This window comes from Uloborus diversus, chromosome 7 (assembly GCF_026930045.1).
Source record: "Uloborus diversus isolate 005 chromosome 7, Udiv.v.3.1, whole genome shotgun sequence".
Lineage (NCBI taxonomy): Eukaryota > Metazoa > Arthropoda > Arachnida > Araneae > Uloboridae > Uloborus > Uloborus diversus.
The window spans coordinates 118,633,069-118,654,132 of NC_072737.1; the positions used below are offsets into that span (position 1 = coordinate 118,633,069).

A 21,064-nucleotide genomic window follows, 5' to 3' on the forward strand; every position below is an offset into this window, starting at 1 on the left:
TTTTCAAGTTTTTTAATGCTGTTTTTCGTTTCTTTGCTATAATGGGACTTTGCGTGCGCATGTTTTTCTTAAACAATAAATACATTTGTTCTTTAAAAAAAAAATCTCCCGGAATTTCAGGAAATAAATTACGAAAATATCCAAGCATAGGAAACGATTTTTTTAAAAACGTTTTGATTCAATTTTCTTTTAAAACTTAGTTGAATTTAAGCTGTTGGGCGCAGTGAGGGGAGGGGGGATTCGGGTGTATAACCCTATAGAGCCTTTTATTTTAAACCATATTGACAATTTCAATGTTCGTATGTAAAATTTGTTACGATCCCCCCCCCCCCGGGAAAAACTTCCGGATCTGTTAGTGTGTCAAAAACAATAAAAACAATGAGGCCATCTGACCTGACTTACTTGTCATTGGTTTATGCCTCTGTTTCACTTAAAACTTCTATTTATGTATTTTTCGGAATTGAAAAAGCCCCCCCCCCCCTCAACGTTATAACGTCAGTTTACATATACTGTTCTCGGAGAAATATTGAAAGATGAAGATGTGCACCATTGTAATTTTAACAAAGGCTGCTTTAGCGATATCATTTTTTCATTTTTTTTGGGGGGGGGGGAGGGGGGAGGCATCGGTCTTGTGAGGGCAACCCTGCATTTAAGATCACATTTACAGAAAAAATTAGTGTTGCAAAGTATAACATAATTTAGTAATTGCATTAAAGTGAAGCCTAAATATACAATATGCTCGGGGCATAACGAGTTTTTTCTCGACAGAAGAAACATAATCTCCAGTTGAACTAATCTACCACCCTAGCATAGGCCGCTGGTGCCTCTAAAAAGTGGGGAGTCAAAAGAGGTGCCGGGAGGGGTCAGGTCAGGGGGCGGCGCCATTGGGGCTGTCGTTTTTTTTTTTTTTATTATTACTGAATCGATCAATTTTATCATTTTTCAATCGATTGTTAGTTTTGAACTTTGAAAAGTGGAACAGAAATGCCCCTTTTGAAAGTGAGGGGCAGTTGCCCCCCCCCCCCCTTACGGGACACCTATTCTCCCTAGCTTACCAAGCTTTTAACTTTACTTTTGAACTTTTAATATGTTTAATAATATCATCTGAAGAGATGTCGCCAGATGGAAGTGACAGAACGCAAATCATTCAGTAGTAACACAAAGCTTAGAAATTATTCGCTATTCCATATACAGCGGCATATTATCATTAGAATTATTCGTGGAATTACGAGCATTGTTACGTATGAAGCCTGGGTAAATCCTTAACATAACGCATATCCCTTAACTAATATTCGAGCGTGTTGTGTTCTGTGGAACATGATCAAAAGCCCACATGGCGCTTGATGTTCCCTTCTCAACCTGGATTCTCATTAGTGTACGATTACATTTACTCCCTATTAATATATTTCTGTAAATACGACACCCGATAATGATGCCTCAGCTGGTCTGTTAAAAGGGAACTGGGACTCGTTAGAGATGGAAGGGGGTGATTGGTGCAAACGATAATGGTTTATTGCCGAATCATGCTTCTATGAATTTCCTGAAGAAGATGTTAGTGAAATTGGATACTTTATTGATGTCACAAATAAGAGGCTTTGTATTTCACTGTTAGGCCTTATTGGAGAAATAATTGGTCCGAGTCATCTTTAAAAGATGTAATGGTAATATCTGTTTGAAGAATACATCGATGCATACACCTTAATACATACGTTAGGAATGCATCCTGACCCATACTTAATTGTTTTTCTAATATATTGTTTGACTGACAGAAACAGAAATGAACTCTTAAAAGAAAAGAATTGATAAAATTTGTAAATGTACAAATTTGCTTCAGTACATTCAATGCTGAATTTAAATAAGAATTAAATCTTGGCAGAATTGCATACCATTTGCTTTTTAAATTAACATTGCCTTCAAGTACAGCGATCTGAAACTGCTTTTTCGCTAGCCCACAAGTTACTCACAAACGAAAAAAAAACCCTTTCCATGAGTATATTAGGCCCAGGCAAATATCAAATATATTTAATAATTATGCACGATTTGGTTTATTGGTATGAAGATACTTAAGCTCCATTCAGTGACTTTTGATTAAAGCGTTCAATGTTTCGTTCTGTCGCTTCAAAAAACGGGACATTTCAGTATGCGTGAGAACAACGGGACAGGAGGATGCATATAACTAACTTTACTCAGATTGGAACCTTGTAATACTTCTGAGACTCCTGATTGGGCAGTCGGCGCAAATGTATGCCCCATGTTTTCCCCCCATTCAACCTATTGAACAAATTTCGAGCCTTGGAAGTTCTGGATTCATGTTTGAATGTTTTTAATTCTCCCTCTCCCCTCGAATAAAGTCTAGACGACATATCTTGTTTCAAAATGAAACAATAATTAGAACGAACAAAACAAGCTATACAGGAGATGGATGACGTTTTCGCGTGGTAGCCAATCAGCAGTCTCCAAATTTTACATGGTCTCAACCAGAGTAAAGGTTGTTTATATGCGGACAGCATATCTGAAAACGGGACGTATGGTCACCTTCCCAATACTCCCCACATTATTTTTAATCCTCCATATCGGCTCCTTTTGCATTTGAATTTTTAATTATCATTCCATAATATTAGAACAAAAACGGAAGAAAAAAGCTTGAAAATTTCGCAAGAAGTAGCAGATTTTTATTTAAATTATTGTTATTATTTATTAAATTTTCCAATTTTTTTTCCGAAAACCCCCCTCTTAATGTACGATTAATTTTTTTAAACGATTTAAAGTCATTATTTATTCATTCCTACGTGACTAAAGCTTTACTCTGACGGGCAAAAAATGCTTCCACAGCATAACTTTGCTTTTACTTTATCATTAAAAATGCATATTCAAGCAGCTTATTTGCCTAAATAATGAATCAGTTGTCAAACAAAGGTCCTCATGTGTGGATGTGACCAACGCTTTAAATCGCGTTACTTGCACTTTTTTTTTTTTTTTTTTGCTCCATGATTTTCGCAACGATAAATTAGTATTACCTAATGACGCGCATTAGTGTCTCACACATGCAGCAGGTTTTTGCTTCCAAAAGTTCATCCCGTATTGAAAATGGCAAATAGCAGAAGGGGGAAGAAAGAAAAAAAAGAAAACCACACGGCTGTTTTAAAACGTGTTATGTACGAAGCGCCCACCGCCCACCGGCCCACCTAATTTATGTTTCCACTGCTAATGAACGCTAATTAGTGTGTAACTGCAACTTAATTGCTAAAAGATTTTTTAGACTGCGAAGTCCCCAAGTCGTTTGACATCGAATCCCGTGTTTGTTTTAGCAGTATTGCTTCGGTAGCTTGGCTTGTTGCGACTCTTGGGTTTTAAACTTTATACATCAGCGTTAAAAACTCGAACTAGAAAAAAAAAATTTTTTTGAAACTTTTAAAGTTCTGTTCTAGAAATTATAAACTAAAAGGATTCCCTTCTATTATTTGACCAATAAACATGTTGACGTCGTTTTGTATGACAAATTTTCCATTTTTTTTTCAGAAAAAAAAAACCTATTTTTTCCGTGGCTTCAAAATTTTCAGTAATTTTTACAACTCTAGTACTGGCAGAATTCCATCATCATAATTAAATTTTTACGACTGTTCATCACTTTGGATTTTAATACTTTTCTTGACAAATTCATCTTTTTGTTAATTCATATTTTTCTTGGATTCAATTAATAAATATAATTAACCAGGCTCCAATGCATTTTGTATAGGGGGGACTAGGGGTACTTGATCCCTAGAGATACGTGATCCCATAGCCAAAAATGTACCAAAATCATTAAGTAGAAGTTTGAAACCTGACAATTATATTAAAGTTATACTTGTACATAAAAACTGGCAACAATTTTTTTTCCTACCATTTTGTTTTAGCTCAAGAAATGATCGCCTGAATATGACAAGGGAAACTTTTTTTAGGAAAGCATTCCGATGTTTACATTATTTACATTATCCGTTAAATACAACTTTAAAAAATTCCGAAGTGTAATTTTAAAAGTAAAGACAGTCTTTAATAATTGAGACATATTTTTAGTAAATTGCCACTGATTGTTAATAATAAAACAAGTATGTTTGTACAAATCGCATATTAGGGATACTTGATCCCTTCGTTTAGAGGGATACATGATCCCAGGAATCAAGTATCCATATGACAATATAACCATAATAAAAACAATATAAATGTTGTTTACTTAGTTGACATTAACTTTAAACATTCATAAAACCATGTTAGCATAATAAAATTAATCATAGTTTGAGTGATAGATTTAAACAATCACTACTGTAAATATGCTAAACAATTGAAATATCAGTTCGCACTTGTAACCCACATAAGACCTCAATTATCTAAACATAAACTAACTAACTCTACTGATAAATTATGTTCTGACCAGCCGAATGAACTTGAACAAGTTGGAAAAGATGTCAATTCTTTGTCATTATGTTGACCCATTAGCGGATTGAAAGTAAAGTTGGATTTCTAGAGTATATTTTTCCTGAAAAATTAACAAAATGTGTTAAGCTGCATCCAGTTGGGTTGAGCAGAACTTAAAGAACTACAACAAACGAATTGTTTGCATTTGACTTTTCAGGTTTTGAAAACATATAAGCTAGGCTTTCTTTTTTATGAGTACACTGATACTTACATTTTTCTTCCCTCTTTTTAAAAATTAATTCAAATGATGAAACTCTTAATTTTATTATTGCAAGACAAGAAGCAAATAATATGATTTTCGGACTTGGCATCCTACTTTTTTTTTTTTAATTTGTTGTAATTTTAGCTTCATTACGCAACTTTAAAAAAATTGTTAGTTTTATTTATGAAATATAGGTTTTTTTTTTTTTTTTGTTCACAACTTTATTGAACAATAAGTAACTGATCAAAAGCATCATAAGTTGATGAAGGTTGTGTACATTTTTTTTTTTACAAATGTCTAATGAAATTTGAAACTATGTTATTTTGTATTCACACTATTATAATCTAATAAAGAAAATTAGAAATTGTGTGTTTTTAAGAAACATGTAGTAAAATCCATAAATAAATTGCCGATCTATTGAAAAGCCTATGTGTTTTCTCAGTGGGATCAAGTATCCCCCATGAAGGGATCATGTATCCCTAGATGTGGGGATACATGATTCCTTTATGAAATTTTTGAAAAAAAATACCAAGACTATCTGTTTCATTTTACCAAAACTATCTGTTTTTTTAACCAAAACTATCTGTTTCATTTCAGCTAAAAAAAATACTGTCAGATAGGAAAAGAATTACCTTTGCTTGCATACTTTAAAAAAAAAAAAATGATAATTTACAGCAGAAAAAAAAAAAAAAGAACTCAAGTGTTGATCCAAGTATCCCCAGTCTCCCCTACTGTGACACATCAAACTTTGTCAAAACTGAATTAAGTGGGAATTTATCAGTGCCAATTAGTAACATTAAGTGTTTGAAATATGACATTTTGTTTAGCACTGAATGGCAAGTTACGATTTTCAAATATCAAATATTTGCTGGTTTTTTACAAGAGTAATTCCAAATTTTGCTGCTACATGTTTAATTTCCTCACAATTTTTTTTCCCATTGTTCTAAGTGTAGAAATAAGGGGTGTTTGTTATCCGAAATTTCTGAAAATTTTGTGCTGACAACATTCTAAAATTGAAAAAATATTTAAAAAAAAATTGAAATGGGGTTATTTTTAGCAGATTTAATGAAATATGTATGCATGTTTGAAGAGGTTTTTTTTTTGGGGTGAGGGATCGAGCTTCCTCATAGTTTCAGAAAATTTTACTTAAGTCCACTATCATCCCTTGTAGAAATGTACTTAATTTTTTTTTTAAATTGTGTTTTGCTGTTTTGTGATTTTTTGAAACAAAAAATGCATGCAGTGGTGCAGCGAGAGGATGGGGGAGGGGAGGGAGGGAGAAAACACCCCTCTCCCCCAGAGGTAATAGTTTCAACATAGATGCAAATTCTAATTCAATAGTTTATTTATATGAAAGGGCTGTTTTGAACAAAAAACCTCTTTCAGAAGGTATTTTTGATCAAAAAATCCCCTTCACAAGATGTTTTTTTATATCAAAAAAAAACCCCTCCAGTAGGTATTTGTCATCAAAAATCCAGAAATACCCCTCCAGAAGGTATTTCTGGCTGCGCAAGTGAATGCATGAGCTCATCAATATGACTGTTGAGTTGAATTAATTGATTATATATGTGTCTAAGGATTTAAAAGAAAAATGTTTTCATTGATAGTAGGTTTGAAATGTTTTCATTAATAGTACATTTCCTTTCTTTACAGCATGATGAAAGTTCCTAAAGAACTCACTTTCCGGTGTAAATCTTCCTTAGATAGAACTCTTGACAACTCCAAAATGGGATATGGTTTTCCTGCAACTAATGTGCATGCATCAAGTGCAAGGCTGCGACTTGATGCTAAAGTACTTGTCTTTGTTGAAACGCAATACTCCCATTTAGGACGCCAAATATCAGAAATATTGGAAGCTTCTAGAATCAAGTTAGTATCCAGTTTAAATGTATGTTTAACTAGCAAATATTCGTGTGCTCTTCACATGCTAGTTATCCATATGAAATTATCATGTAAATTGTAAAGTATGCAAAAAGAAGTGAAGTAATACTGTGTATAATACTCACTCACAATTAAAGTTAATCCTCCAATTGCATTTTTTTTTTTTCAAATTCTTTCACTTTTATATACATGAAAAGGTTTCAGTTTTGTGATTGTGATTTTCCCAAACGCTTTGTTTTCAAGAGACTCTTGTATCAGTGTCATTTTGAGCATTTTTTCAAAGATTTTTGTCACTTAAATTTTAAACTAATATATCATCATGATATTCTTTTTAAAATTTATTATACACTAGCATAAATACCCGGTGTTGCCTGGGTCAGTAATAATTATGAGAAACAATCGCTACTTTCCTTCGTTTTCTGCTTTAACTGAAAGAACTCAAAACATACCACTTTGACGTGATTAAAAATCGAGCTTGTTCTTACACATAAAAGTAAAATGGCAATAAGTATGAAGAACAAAATAGTTTTCTTTTAGAAACGAAAAAACGAAATTTGAGCATACATAAATTTTGAGGAATTTCCAAAATATGAAATTAAACTTCACATGTTGGAAAATATTTATCAGTTATTGTTTTTTTTTTTTTAATTGAACTTTGTAGTCAAAGCTGGAGCTGGACAGTAAAAATTTTCATCCGAAATTTTTCTAAAATACGAAGTAAAATTTGGCAATTGTTTGAAATTGCACGGAAATACAAATTAATGGAAGTTTTTGTGCTGCTTATGGATTTGCTTAATTTAGTTGGCAGATTATTTACATTTTGCCAAAAGTTTTAAAGATTCTTTTAATGGCGATATTTTGGTTATATGGTGAAAACTGAGAAACAGTATTACGTAGTCTTTAGCTTCAAAAACAGCGAAAGTTGAAAAAATCTACCTTAGCTATTAAAATCTGTTTGCAAAAAGTTTTGGCGAGATTCCTGCTAGTCGCTTTGATAATGAGTTAGTGTCCAACCAACACAAATAAATAAATAAACCCATTAATTGCATCAAAGTTACATTAAAATGGAAAATAATCAGCCAAATCTATTTATTATTTGCCAACATTGTGCGAAAATGTTATTTAAGATTTAACTTGAGAAAAGCCTTGAACAGTCAGAGGAAAAGCAAAAATATTCAACGATACAACTATTTATTGTAGCTATCGACGGGGAGTTGATATGATACACTAAATACTGTATTAGAGTTGAGGCAAGCCTTCAAACATGGAACTAAAAAGCTTATAGCTCATTTTTTATTCTACTTAGAAATTTCGAACAGATGCCATCTTCAGAAGAAAAATCAGAGCTTTCGCTGGACGTATAATGTTAGTATGTGCAAGCATTTTTTCACCCACATATTAGAGAATTTGTATGAAAATCGTATTTTATTACCCCCTATGGGGGATTTTGCCTCCCCCCTCCCATAACGGGACGAAAACTACCCTATGTGTTATTCTGATGCGTAAGCTATAATATTGTAAAGTTTCATTAAAATCCATTGAGTAGTTTTTGCGTGAAAAGGTAACAAACATCTATCCATACAGACAAACATTCGCATATATAATAGTAGTAAGATTTTTATCAATTTTTTTTTATTGTAGGCACATTAAAAAGCCTTAATAAATAGAAAATTAAGGAATACAATCTAGAAAATGCTAAATTTAAGTCATAATTGTACTGTATATTTATTTCTATAAAGCTATTTTAACTCTTCATATGCTAAATAGTTAATTAAGATTTATCTTCATTATTGTCAAAGTTATCCCGAACTTAAGTTTTAATATAAATAAATATTAAGGTGTTTTCTTACATTTTGCAGTGCAAAAAAGTAATTTTGTTTATAATTCTCAGTATAATTACTCACATTATTAATGATTTTTTTTCTCCAATAGATTTAAATTAGAAATAGCTGGAAAAAGTTTACCTCTCCTAACAAATTTGGATAAAGGAAAATTCGCTGTTTTGGTGTTTGAAAATATTGAAAAATATTTGCATATGAACAAATGGAACAGAGAGCTTCTTGATAAATACTGCAGGGAATACAATGTTGGAATCATTGGATTCACTAAAGCTCAGGAAGAAACTTATGTTGGAGCGCAACTAAAAGGTATGTTAAGTGTAGTTATCTTTGTAATTTTTTCTAATTGTCATAAAACAAGTATGAAAATTTTTTCTTTAGATAGCAGAACATTTGAAAACCTTCAAATTGCAAGAATAACTCTTTTAACTTTGGATTCCCAAGTTGAATGCATTATTTTATTTTTAATAGCTCTTTGTGTGCACTCAATTTAAATTTATATTTCTTTTACTCAGAAAGGGGTCAGTTTTTACTTCACTAGAATCGGAGTTGGATTTTTACTGGGAAAAACTTTTTTACTAGGATAAGGGAAAAACTAGGTTTTTTTTACTGGTAAAAACCTAGGAAAAACTATCGACCCCTATTTCATTTGCTGGCAGTAGTGATTTATGAGTTTCAATTAAAAGCTTGAGGAATACCTTTAAGAAAAGATGAAGGGAGTGTCTGGGCAAGAATTTTGCGTTTTTAAAATATAGGTCTGGAGGTCAATTTCTGGGAGGAGGGCAAAATGGTAAGGGAGTCTGACTACTAAACGGCACAACCTTGAGGGTCACATCTGGATTTAGGTCAATTCGCACTAGGTATGAATCCAGGTAAAGTGGTTTAACTGCATAGGCCCCAGTTTGGTTGCAATGCAGGTGCAAAGTTGTTTGTTGAGTCCAGAAAAGCAATGGTTTTTCATTTGAAGTTTAAAAATTTACCATTTTCTTACAATTCCATTACAGTATGAACTAACTGAATGCATTCACAACAGAGTATAAATCCAACCCCCCCCCCCCCCCCCCCCCCCCCCCCCCATGTTGCACTGACAAGAGACGCCGAATGTGTTGGAAGGGCAAATACTGTGCCAAAGTTTCAAATTCTAATGAAAATGCCATTGCAGTACTGGAATTCTGGAGCTCAGTTTGGTTCAGATGGCAAAAACTTGAGGGTCGCAAATCTGGTAAACTTCAGGATTTAGGTCAGTTTGTACTAGATATGAGCCTAGGTAAAATAGTTTGAGTGCATAGGCTCTAGTTCGACTGCAAGGAGAGTCTAGATTTGCTTGTTTTGCTCCATAACTGCAATGGCGTTTTTTTTTTTTTTTTTTTGGAATTAGAAGCTTTGGAACAATATTTGCTCTCCTAGCTTCTTTCTCTTGTTCAATGTTGCATATGGGAATTTATTCTATATTGTGAATGCATTCAGTTGGGTGATACTGCAATGCAATGGCTAAAAAAAGGCTAAAAAAAAGTTTCATAAAACTATTGCTCTTTTGGAGGTAAACTAGCTACTTTGGAACCCCATTGTGATCAAACTAGGACCTATGCAGTCAACCCGCTTGGGTCGTGTGCCATTGAGTAGTGAGTATAATAAGCCCTACACATCATTTCTTTTTGAAAAAAAGAACGTTTTTCTTTCTTTTTTTGTTCACAGACAGTCTAGAATTCACCAGTTTATTATTATGTATTATTTTGTACAACTATATTATTACATATTAGCAAATCACTATTGGACTATTGTACAAATGATAAGATGACAGCTATCTTATGAGTTTCAGATGTAGAAATTTTTTTTTCAAATGAAGAGAGGAGGGAAAGGGAGAATTCTTTTGCCATTAAAACCTTGAATTAATATTTCCATTATATTTTCTAAGTTTCTAAGTTGCTCTTAATTTAATGTTAAAGTAATTCATTTGTGCTTCATTGTAGATCACAGTCTTATTGTAAAACTTCACTTGATTAGAGATGCCTACAAATTTAAAAATTATTCTTGTATTTTTCATTTTTGACTAAAATATTCAATTTAGGAAGCAACAATCCTTTTATTAATCTCAGTGTTGGTGGCCATTGAATTGTAGGCAAGTAAAAGGAGATGTTACCATATTTTGTAGCAGTTATTTGCCGGGCCGGATTTAGACTTAATGGGGCCCTAAGCTATTTCAGGTATGGAGCCCCTTTTGTATTTTGAACAACGTTTCTCTCGGTAGTATAAGAGGCATTTTTTCTCTTTACTATCTTTGCCTCTTTCCTCTGATAGAGACAGTAATACTTTTACTTTGTTGATCATGTTTTTTTGATATGTTTCCCCCGATATCCTGTTTGGATTTACCTTAAGAGTGGGAATGGTATCAAGAGAGTGACCCCAGGAATCCCCTTTAAATGGAGTTTAGAATCTTCCCTATTGTCAAAGAGTTTCTCCCCCGGAGAAAAATTTGAAAAATAGGTATAAAATTCTGCATTTTGAAGCCGTATAAGATGTAGTTGGAACTTCAAAAATCGGACAGAAATAGGCCAACAGAACTTCTTTTAAGCTATATACTCTTTTTCGAAAATTAAGATAGCACACAGTAAAAATTGTTTTTGATTTGACAAATCAATGACAGCAGTTGACAGAGAGAAAGAGGGCGGGAAGAGAAAAGAAAATGCATTGTTACTTGCTCACAGCAGCTTTCGGTGCAATTAGTTTTTAATCACCCCTCCAACCCTCAGACAAATACAACAATGAATTAAATATAAAATGACCAATAGTAAAAAATGTTTTAAAATAAATAGTTTACAGTTTTAGAAAATACTAGGGGGCTATCGCCCCCTGCTCGCTATCGCTCGCCAACCCCCGGAACTGCTTACGCAGTTCCCTGTGGATCGCTTCGCGATCCATGCTCGCTTCGCTCGCTCGCTGTATGCCAATACATTAGCCTAGCTAAAATTTTCCGTAAAAATTAAAGTTGGTAATTGCATTTAGGTCACCATCCATTTAACCAATATGAAAATTACGTTCATAATGTTAATTTGTCTGCTTTAGCCAGATTTTCGACAGTTTAACTTTGCTGTATGTAAGATGACTGCCTTGGCAATGTGCACAACTTTACCATTATAGATACAAAAGTGTCTGTCATTGCTTTGGAGAGATTGCACTTCTACCTGTTGGTCCGCGGAAGGTATTTTATTTCCCTTCTACCACCCATTGGAAAACCAATGAAGGCATTCCCCTATCCGCCACCTGGGGACGCGCCCTCTAGGGGTTACAGGCTCCCCCGAGGGATGTATTTACATTATTTACACTCTTATATATTTACATATTTACACTCTTATATATTCTAATCTGAGAAAACTTCCTCATATACACAATTAAAAATGTCCCGTTTGGGAGCCACAACTGACACTGCTTCAAAAGATCTTGTTCTTGATAATGCCACATAGAGCTGGCCATGACTAAAAACAGGCTCAGAGAGCACCAAACATATTTTCTCAAACGTTTGTCCTTCTTGTTGTTATTCTGAATCCTTGCCACGTCACGAACAAAAAATGGTTTAACTAAAAACGCGAAAACTCGCCAAGGCTACTTTGCTTGCACAATACTAAAACTACTATAACCCTAAACAAATTTGGCGAAACCTTTCAGCTGAGAATAAAAGGAATAAAGTAAATTCTTTCTCGGTTATTCATTTTGAACTGAACTGTCGTACTGAAGCAGAGAATAGACGACGCTCAAAGCGCCTACGCGTTCAAAACAACATTGCCGATGAACATGATTGTGGAGCAATGTGTGAAGAATGCGAATTTTGTGGTGCTCTTTATTGGCAGAAAGAGCGTAATACTGCAAATAAATATACTAAATGTTGCCATGACGGAAAGGTGCGGTTACCGGCATTGTGTGACGCACCTGATCTGTTGAAGGAACTGCTGACTGAAAATTCCCCAGCCGCTAAAAATTATCGGCAGCGAATCAGAGAATACAACTCTGGAAATGGCTCGTCTTAAATTGGATTCAAGAACGGTTTCCTGCCTTCTTTGAGCTTTTCTTTGCTGATTAAGGTTGAAATGGGCCACAGCCCGACTCAAACTCATCTCAAAAAAAAAAAAAGTTCGTTGAGTATTCTGTGATTCAAGATTTCAAAACAACGTAGAAGTTTGTTTACATGATTTATCGGCGAAGTGTTGCCAACAGAGGTTTAGAAATTCACCCCTTCATTTGCCGGCACGTAAGAGAATTATATATATAGATGTTAACAAGAGAGTAACATACTGCCCATTTGAGCAATTCATAATGTATAACTTAAAAAAAATTGGAGCCTACTTTGCTTAGGATTTCTAAAGACTTATCTAATTACTTTCAAGGACTCTAGAACAAAACTAAAATTATAAAACGCACTTCATTTGTACTTTCCAATCTCTGATATTTTAGTATTTGTTTGTAAATTTTTACAGTCCAGTTCTAACTTTGTAAGAAAAGTTATTTTAAATTTAAAATAAAAACGAAACTATAGATTTCTTATGACAACTTTGCTTCAGTTGCAAGTGGGGCAGAAAACAAAAAGGAATAGAGGTAGTGTATTTTTTTCTGTGCTAAACAGATTGACAATATGCAGAAGAAGTAAGCTAAAAGCAAGCAATAAAAAAATAATTTCCAAAATACTGCATTCAGAATTACATAAATAGCAAGATATGAAACATGTGAGTCAGAAAAAATTGTAATATGTTTCAGAAACGTGAGAACCATGGTTTTTACATTTTTGCTGCAGGATGTAGCAAGGAGCTGAATTCGGCATATATTGGCATTCCTTCTCCCTACCCCTCCTATTTACAAATACAAATACAAATACGATGACCAGCAACAGGCTCTGGGCCCAGCTAGACTGGTCCTAGACAATTTACAATCCCCAGTGAAGATCAATGGCCCTCTTAAAACTATCTACTCCCGTGCTCATTACCACCTCTCCCGGTAAACTGTTCCAAGGTTCCACTACCCTGCTGTAATAATAATTTTTCCTAATATCCGTATTAGCCTGAGATTTAAATAGCTTAAAACATTGACCCCTTGTCCTGTTTTCAGTGCTAAACTTCAGCCCCGTAACATCTTTCATTTTAACAAATTTAAACAACTGAATCATGTCCCCTCGGTCTCTTCTTTGCTCCAGACTGTACATTTTTAGCCTTCTAAGCCTGGAATCATAGTCTAAATGAGAAAGTCCATTTATTAGCCTTGTAGCCCGCTTTTGAACCCTTTCCAATACATTAATATCTTTCTTAAGGTAAGGAGACTAAAACTGAACAGCATACTCCAAATGTGGTCTTACCAAACTTCTATATAAGGGCAGAAGAACTTCTTTAGATTTGTTTGAAATAGATCTATTGATAAACCCAAGCATCTTATTGGCTTTGTTGCTAGCTATGCTACACTGTTGGCTGAACTTCCTGACTTATTAAGACACTCAGATCAGTAACTTTTTCTGCCTGACTAATGATTGAACCTTACAAATAATAAACTGTACACTTATTTCCATGTCCTAAATGTAGCACTTGACATTTCCCAACATTAACAGCCATACCCCATTTATCAGCCCACTCCGTAATATGATCTAGATCCTCTTGCAGCTGATTTGCTTGTTCTTCATTTTCTACATTCCCCATAACTTTGACATCATCAGCAAAACAATTCATGTTCCCAGAAATATTTTTATAAATATCGTTCATAAAAACAATGAACAAAACAGGCCCTAACACTCATCCTTGAGAAACCCCGCTTAAAACCTCACTCCAATTATAATAATTTCCCCTTTGTTTCCTTGTGGTTTGTAGCCACACTTTTCCAAATATTCAAGGTTTTCAAGCACTAGAAGATTAATTTTTTTTTCTAGTACTTTTCCTTTTTTTGGAACGAATCATGCTAATTTCAAAGGGATGAGGGCCCCTAACAAATCTGGGGCCCCAAGCTATAGTTTGCTTAGCTTTTACTTAAATCCAGGCCTGGTTATTTGCTATTGCATTTCTTTTTTGCTCGCTGCAAATAAATCAAGTTTATCAAAGTTTAAATCATTGTATTGTTGCTTTATTATGCTTTATTATTGTGCTTTGATGAAATTCTATCATTAGATCTAATGATATTTATAATAATAGGTTTACTGTCGAACCTCAAATCTGAACCCTGCTGATCTGAATTTATGGATAATCCGAACAGCTTGTGAAGTGAAGGCTTAAAACTAGATGAACAGAAACTGTTGAATTGTGGCATTGTTCAATGGTTCTATCACTTGTCATAGCACAGAAACGTTCAATTTTAGCTGTATTTTTCTTCCAACTCTGATCATAGCCTTACTGACTACGAATTGAACCCCCAATTTTGTACCACTTTTTTGTTTGTGTAGGCGTTTGAGTTCTTCAAGCTTTTCTTTAATTACTGGTTCTGAGTTAACGTTCTACCAGATATATTTGCAACACAATCTGCTGTGATACAGTTAATAAAAACTTTATAACAGACAAAAGAGTAGGAGATTTATCTACTTGTATACAGCACAATCTTTGCAGAACTGATGTGTGTGATAGGTCAGTAGAGCAGATACTGATGAAAATACACAAGTATTACCTTCCTCATGTACACTCGTTTCTTACTTCTTTATGCTGTAATGTACATACTTCGAATATTGCTGCTAAAGGGACAAAATTGCTTTATCAGTAACTTAAAACTAAGACTTGCAGATTACTATTGAGTTAATAACAAGAGTTGAAATAGGCTAGACCAAAACTTGACTTGATAAATGTCAACATTCGCTGGTGAATACCAAGAGTCATGTTGCAGCGAACGATATGAACGAATATTTATTCTGAAGCATCCGTGAATGCCAACATTCTGTAATTTCATAGTAGCACATACATACAAGCACACATTTGTATTTGTGTGAGTGTGTATGTATATTCATGCATAAATATGATTTTGTTTATTTATTAACTGGGGGTGGACTCTTTTATTACCAATGTTGTGATTAAGGAATCAGTTATAAGTTTTTTTTTTTTTTTTTTTTTTTTTTTTTTTTTTTTTTTTTTTTTTTTTTTTTTTTTTTTTTTTTTTTTTTTGTGGTGCTCCTTGCTTGTAGCTATGTTTTCCATTTAAATGAGCAAATAACTAATTATTTAGGTATTTGGTGTTGAGGAGTAACAGTTAATGTCTTAAACTTTTTGGTTACATCTGCATTATTAAGTAACCAAGTAGACCTCAGGAGAAAAGTTTAGAAATGGATTGACAATGCTTACTGTTGCATATTGTTAATTAAATACATTGAAAGAAAATTATTAATTTTTTTTTATTGCAGGATTTCCTCTTTATGTTCACACAAACATGGCACTTCGTGATTACCATTTGAATGGAGATTCAACAGTTCTGCGCTTAACTCGTGCTGGTGAAGTTTTCTATGGCAACATTCCAGGCTCGGATTGGACAGTTTTCCAGCCAAATCATTCAACATATGAAGCTCTTGCATCGGCGCGCTCACAAACCTTTCAACCTTACCTAGCTGCTAAAGGAATTGACCCATTGCTAACCACTGTTGTTCATGTAAGTTTTTATTAAATTAAAAGGAAAAACTTCAGCATTAAAAAGTATTTTTATCGAATAATATATTTCAATTCATGAATGTCATTTCATTTCTTTATCTGATACACATGTTAAAAATGTGCTTACAGTTATACTACGAATGTATAATGTTTGGAAAGAAATTGCTTTTAAAAATATAATTGTTTACGCATTTAGAGTTTGAGTGAGAAAAGTGGCATATATTATACTTTAGTGCACAGGTAAATTAAATTGTTTTACAGCTTGCATTATCAAAATTAGTGGTTTCAGGAAATACTGAACATAAAAAAAAATATTTAAATAAAAGAAAGAGATATTGGAATGTAAATAATATAAATTTCACAACACATTATTTTGTGCGAGAAATTTCAAAATTTGCAACTTTTCCCCTGTGGAAATTAGCTTTTTTAAACCCCCTCTCAAGTTTTTGCCCCCCCCCTCCCCCGACTGTGTTCCAGTTTGTAAACGTAACACATGCTAATCTGAAGAAGACTTCACCTTAAGAGGTAGGGAGTTGGAAAGCTGTGAAGAGAAGATTTTTTGACTACTTGTTTTAAAAATGTGTAAGTTTAAACTTTTTTATGTCACTCGAAACAGTTAGTAGAAATCCTTTTAAATGTTAGTTGAAAGTGTTAGCTGAATGACAGTGACCAAGCTTCCTCTTCTGGTTTATCTTTGCTGTATTAAACCTTGATTTCATTGTCTAGGATCATGGAACCTATGATGGAATATCCCGTGTCCTCTTTGGAAGTGGTTTTCAACTGTGGATTCACAGGCTGCTATTTTTGGATGCCATTTCCTTCCTTTCTCATGGAAAATTGAGTCTTCCTCTTCAAAGGTTTATCCTCATTGACATTGATGATATATTTGTTGGTGAGAAGGCCACTAGAATGAAACCAGCTGATGTTACAGTAAGCTAATTTTGTTTTTTCATAACATTTATTTAATTGCAGTTAGGTAAACTGTGTTAAGGCTCTTGATCTTCATTGTGAGTTGATGGAACAAAACTAACTAACACTGGCCAAATTTTCTCATTTTGTCTTTATTCTAACAACCAAAATGTGTGATGCTGCACTTCTTGTTTTTTCTTCCTCCCCCCGTAGGTCACAAATTTACACAATTTCATGATCCCCCATTCCAAAGCTTGACATCATTTGTGAATGACCTCTTACTTCTTTCTGTATCAACAATTGTGATTTGATTTAGATTTTTGATTAAATTTTTGTTATAATTTTACAAAAGATATATGTACAAAACAAAACATTTCACAAAATAATAATACATTAAGTAGTTTTTAAAATTTCAAGTGTTGAGCGAAAGTGTAGTGTCTGATAATACCTTAATACAAATCTGCATTTTTCGCAATGTGGCATGCCTTAAACGTATTTTTTTGCGGTGTGATTGAATTGCAAATATCAAATATTCTAGTACTATAGTTGAGGCTGACTGAACTTGGCTGCTTCGTAATGGTGGAATCAGGTTGTGCGTCGGGCTCGACCGATGGCATTTTTTGGTCGATGGGCCAATGCCGATTGTTCAAAGATGGCGGATGGCCGATTGCCGATTGTTTTCCTCCAAATGGCTGATTGCCGATTGCCGATGCTGTTGGCCGATGGCAAAAAAAAAAAAACACTAACGGAAACAAATTGATAAGATTGTCCGGGATTTAAAGGATCATTCACTTTACTTCCTTTCTACGAATAAGGAATTGAAATCTCAAAAAAAAATAATAATAAGATTTTGACCTAAATTTCTATTTTACGATCACCCAATTTAACCTTTACAAATTTTTTCTGCATATCTGTACATGCATATGTACCTAAGAACATATAGATGACCGAAATATCCATTTTAAACACCTTCTCAGTTAATTATTGCAAGTTCTCTTGTGATGTCTTCATGCGCGTAAACTTGCGTCACTCAAAAAAGGTTATGAAATAGTAACTTGAAAACTCATACGTACGTAGTATGATCTAAAAGTTCGAGGACAAGCTGTATAAAACCTTACCCTGAATATTTCACATTGCCAAAGCACATCTATCTACAAAAGAGTTACCTTGAACGACTATGCACTTCTGCCAAACTTTCGTACAACCTTTTCGCAACCTCCTGTAAGGCCTCTTGCGCTGCTGCTTTAACTTAATTGTGGGGAAGAAGGTGAGTTTCATAGTGAGGATGCACGGTTCGATGGTCAATACTCTGATATGAGAAACAAATAACATAACGTTTCGTCGGACTTAGCTTCGTATTTTATCCAATATCGTGTGTTCGTAGTTATCCAATAAATACAGGGATGAGATTTTTCCGACTTTTGCCCGAATTCCGGCTTTCTCTGTTGGTTTTTAAAATCTTTTCTTGTTTTTTGCTATTTTCAGACCTCGTAACGCTCCTATTTGTCTTTAAAATCTGAAAACATTCTGATTTTCTTGATTTTTGATTCCCGTTTTCTTATTCTTTCTAGCCTCCTCCTCCCCATAAATCTTCATTCTCCGTGAGATCTGCCAAAAACTTATGTTAAGGAAAAATGCCAACAATGTCAAACATGTACTTTGCCGTAAACGGCATTAAGGCTCGACCGATGGCATTTTTTGGCCGATGGGCCGATGCCGATTGTTGGCCGATTGTTCAAAGATGGCCGATTGCCGATTGTTTTCCTCCCAATGGCCGATGGCAAAAAAAAAAAATCTGACGGAAATAAATTGACGAGATAGTCAGGGATTTTAAGGATCATTTATTCATTGCACTTTACTTTCTACGAATAAGGACTTGTAATCAAAAAATAAAAAATCAAATTTCGACCTAATTTCTATTTTACAATCACCCAATTTAAACTTCACAAGTTTTTTCGGCACATCTGTACGCGCATATGTACCAAAGAACATATAGATGACCAAAATATCTCCTCAGTTAATTATCGCAAGTTCTCTTGTGATGTCTTCATACGCGTAAACTTACGTCATTCAGAAAAGTTATGAAACAGTAAGTTGAAAACTCATACGTACGTAGTGTGATCTAAAAGTTCGGGGACAAGCAGTATAAAACCTTACCCTGAATAGTTCACAGTACCGAAGCACATCTATCTACAAAATAATCACCTTGAACGACTATGCCAACGGTCGTATGAATTTTAAAAGCACTCCTGGCAGTCAATTTTTGCAACCTCCTGTAAGGCCACTTGCGCTGCTGCTTTAACTTCATCGTCAGGAAGAAGACGACTTTAATGTTGAGGATGCACGGTTTGATTGATCAATGTTCTGATATGACAAACAAAGAACGTAACGTTTCATCGGACTTAGCTCCGTGTGACTCTTACCTGTTCCCAGCAAAAAAAAAAAAAAAAAACATTTGCATGGACACCGCTTCCAGGAGTGTTTCCAAGAGTTATATGAACACTGGCAGAAGTACATAGTTCCTCAAGGTGATTCTTTGAAGGTGGATGTGCTTCGGTAATGTGAACTATTCTGGGTTTTATACAGCTTGTCCCAGAAATTTTGGATCGTACTACGTACAATCTATATAGGATGTAGTTATGCTTCTCTTTTTTGATTCTTGTATGATGATAGATAGAGAAAGAACGACAGCCAAAAAAAGGAAGAAAAACAAAGACACTATTTAAAATAACCTACTGACTTTTTTTTAAATTGAACATATAACTAAGATTTAAGCAATATTGTAATAATGTATGGATTATGTACACTATACATAGTTAAAAAACTTTAAATTATGCTGTTAAGTTATTGAAAGAAAATTTAAGAATAAAAATTAAACCGACAACAAATTACGCAATTAAAGTGGAAAGATTGCACGTAGACATTTTTTAGTCATGAAATTAAACAAAAAAGGTAATAGATAAATTACCATATTAAATCCTAATAGGAATATTTTTATACTTATTTAAAATTTATAAATAGAAAAATTTGCATTTTTCATAAAAGCTATAACACTGACTTAAATTTTTCTGAAAAAGAAATAGCCATGAAAAAAGTGAGGTTCTTAAAACGCAGCTACAGTAAAAAAAAAAAAAACTCGATATTTACTCCAAGTTAATAATAACTGAATACATATACTACTTGATCTGATGCTTGCACATATAATATTGAACAAATTGATAGTTTAAAATCTTTTATGAAGCACTACAACCAAGTTCAAATTAATTTTTTCACTTTAACAATAATTCGCTGAAATTTAAAAAAATTGCTTAATAGAAAATCCTTGAAACTTTTCTATAACATATTATTAAAAATATGATGAAAACGAAAATAACTCATTCATTGCTTTTATAAAAATGCATGAAAATAATTACTTATAATAGAAAAAAAATCGATCGCTATAAATAATGCAAAAAAGATGGCGCATTACGAAATAAAGATGAAACAAGAATGAGAAATACGCAAAATGACATTTCTTGAGCAAAATAAGTAATCGTTAAATATTTAAGCAATGCTTGAAACGACGAGGAAGAAGCGGGGGGGGGGGGGGGGTGACCTGCTGATTTTGGAGTAACTTTGGAGTAACATTAAACTTCGTTCCCAACTTCGGCCTCATTTGTTTAGTACAGTACCGCTACCACCAACGTCTTGGAAGAGTTTCTGAGTCGACTTCAGCACTTCCGAAAAAAAAAAATTCAAAAGTCTCTTTGATTTCCAAATTATGTCACCATTCAAAACGTCTTGAATAACTTTTTTTATATTAATGCTCTAAATTCTTCCTAAACAATAGATTAAGTTTGACAAAAGAAATCTCTAATTTCATGAATGGTGTTAGTTTTAAACAACTCAGATGTGCAACTAGAATTTAATTTCAGAAATACAGGGAGGGAAAGGGGGGGGGGAAGCATGCAAGAGTTTTAAAAATTACCGTCGGTTCAACGTGAATCTAACAAAATGACACAAAAACCGGTTTCATCATCTCATATTTTTCCCCATGGTCTCCAGTTCGGCAATATACTCTCTATAACAAAAAAATCGATGCATCAAGAAGTAGACCTCAAGATTCAGAAAATTTTCAAGTGGCCAATGGCCACTAGACTCAAAAAACTTGGTGGCCACCAGTTTTACCGTGTTTTGAAAACAGCGCTCTAGTA

The 21,064-nt window shown here is 33.9% G+C and overlaps 1 protein-coding gene across 1 annotated transcript in view; it reads left to right on the top strand.

Moving 5' to 3' along the window:
• LOC129226519 (bifunctional heparan sulfate N-deacetylase/N-sulfotransferase-like) overlaps positions 1-21,064 on the top strand; it is a 157,254-nt gene that overhangs the window by 101,517 nt on the left and 34,673 nt on the right. Inside the window, exons 4-7 of the mRNA XM_054861126.1 lie at positions 6,308-6,523; positions 8,468-8,682; positions 15,722-15,963; positions 16,689-16,892. Coding sequence (XP_054717101.1) covers positions 6,308-6,523; positions 8,468-8,682; positions 15,722-15,963; positions 16,689-16,892 — 877 coding nt within the window. The remainder of the gene's footprint in view (positions 1-6,307; positions 6,524-8,467; positions 8,683-15,721; positions 15,964-16,688; positions 16,893-21,064) is intronic.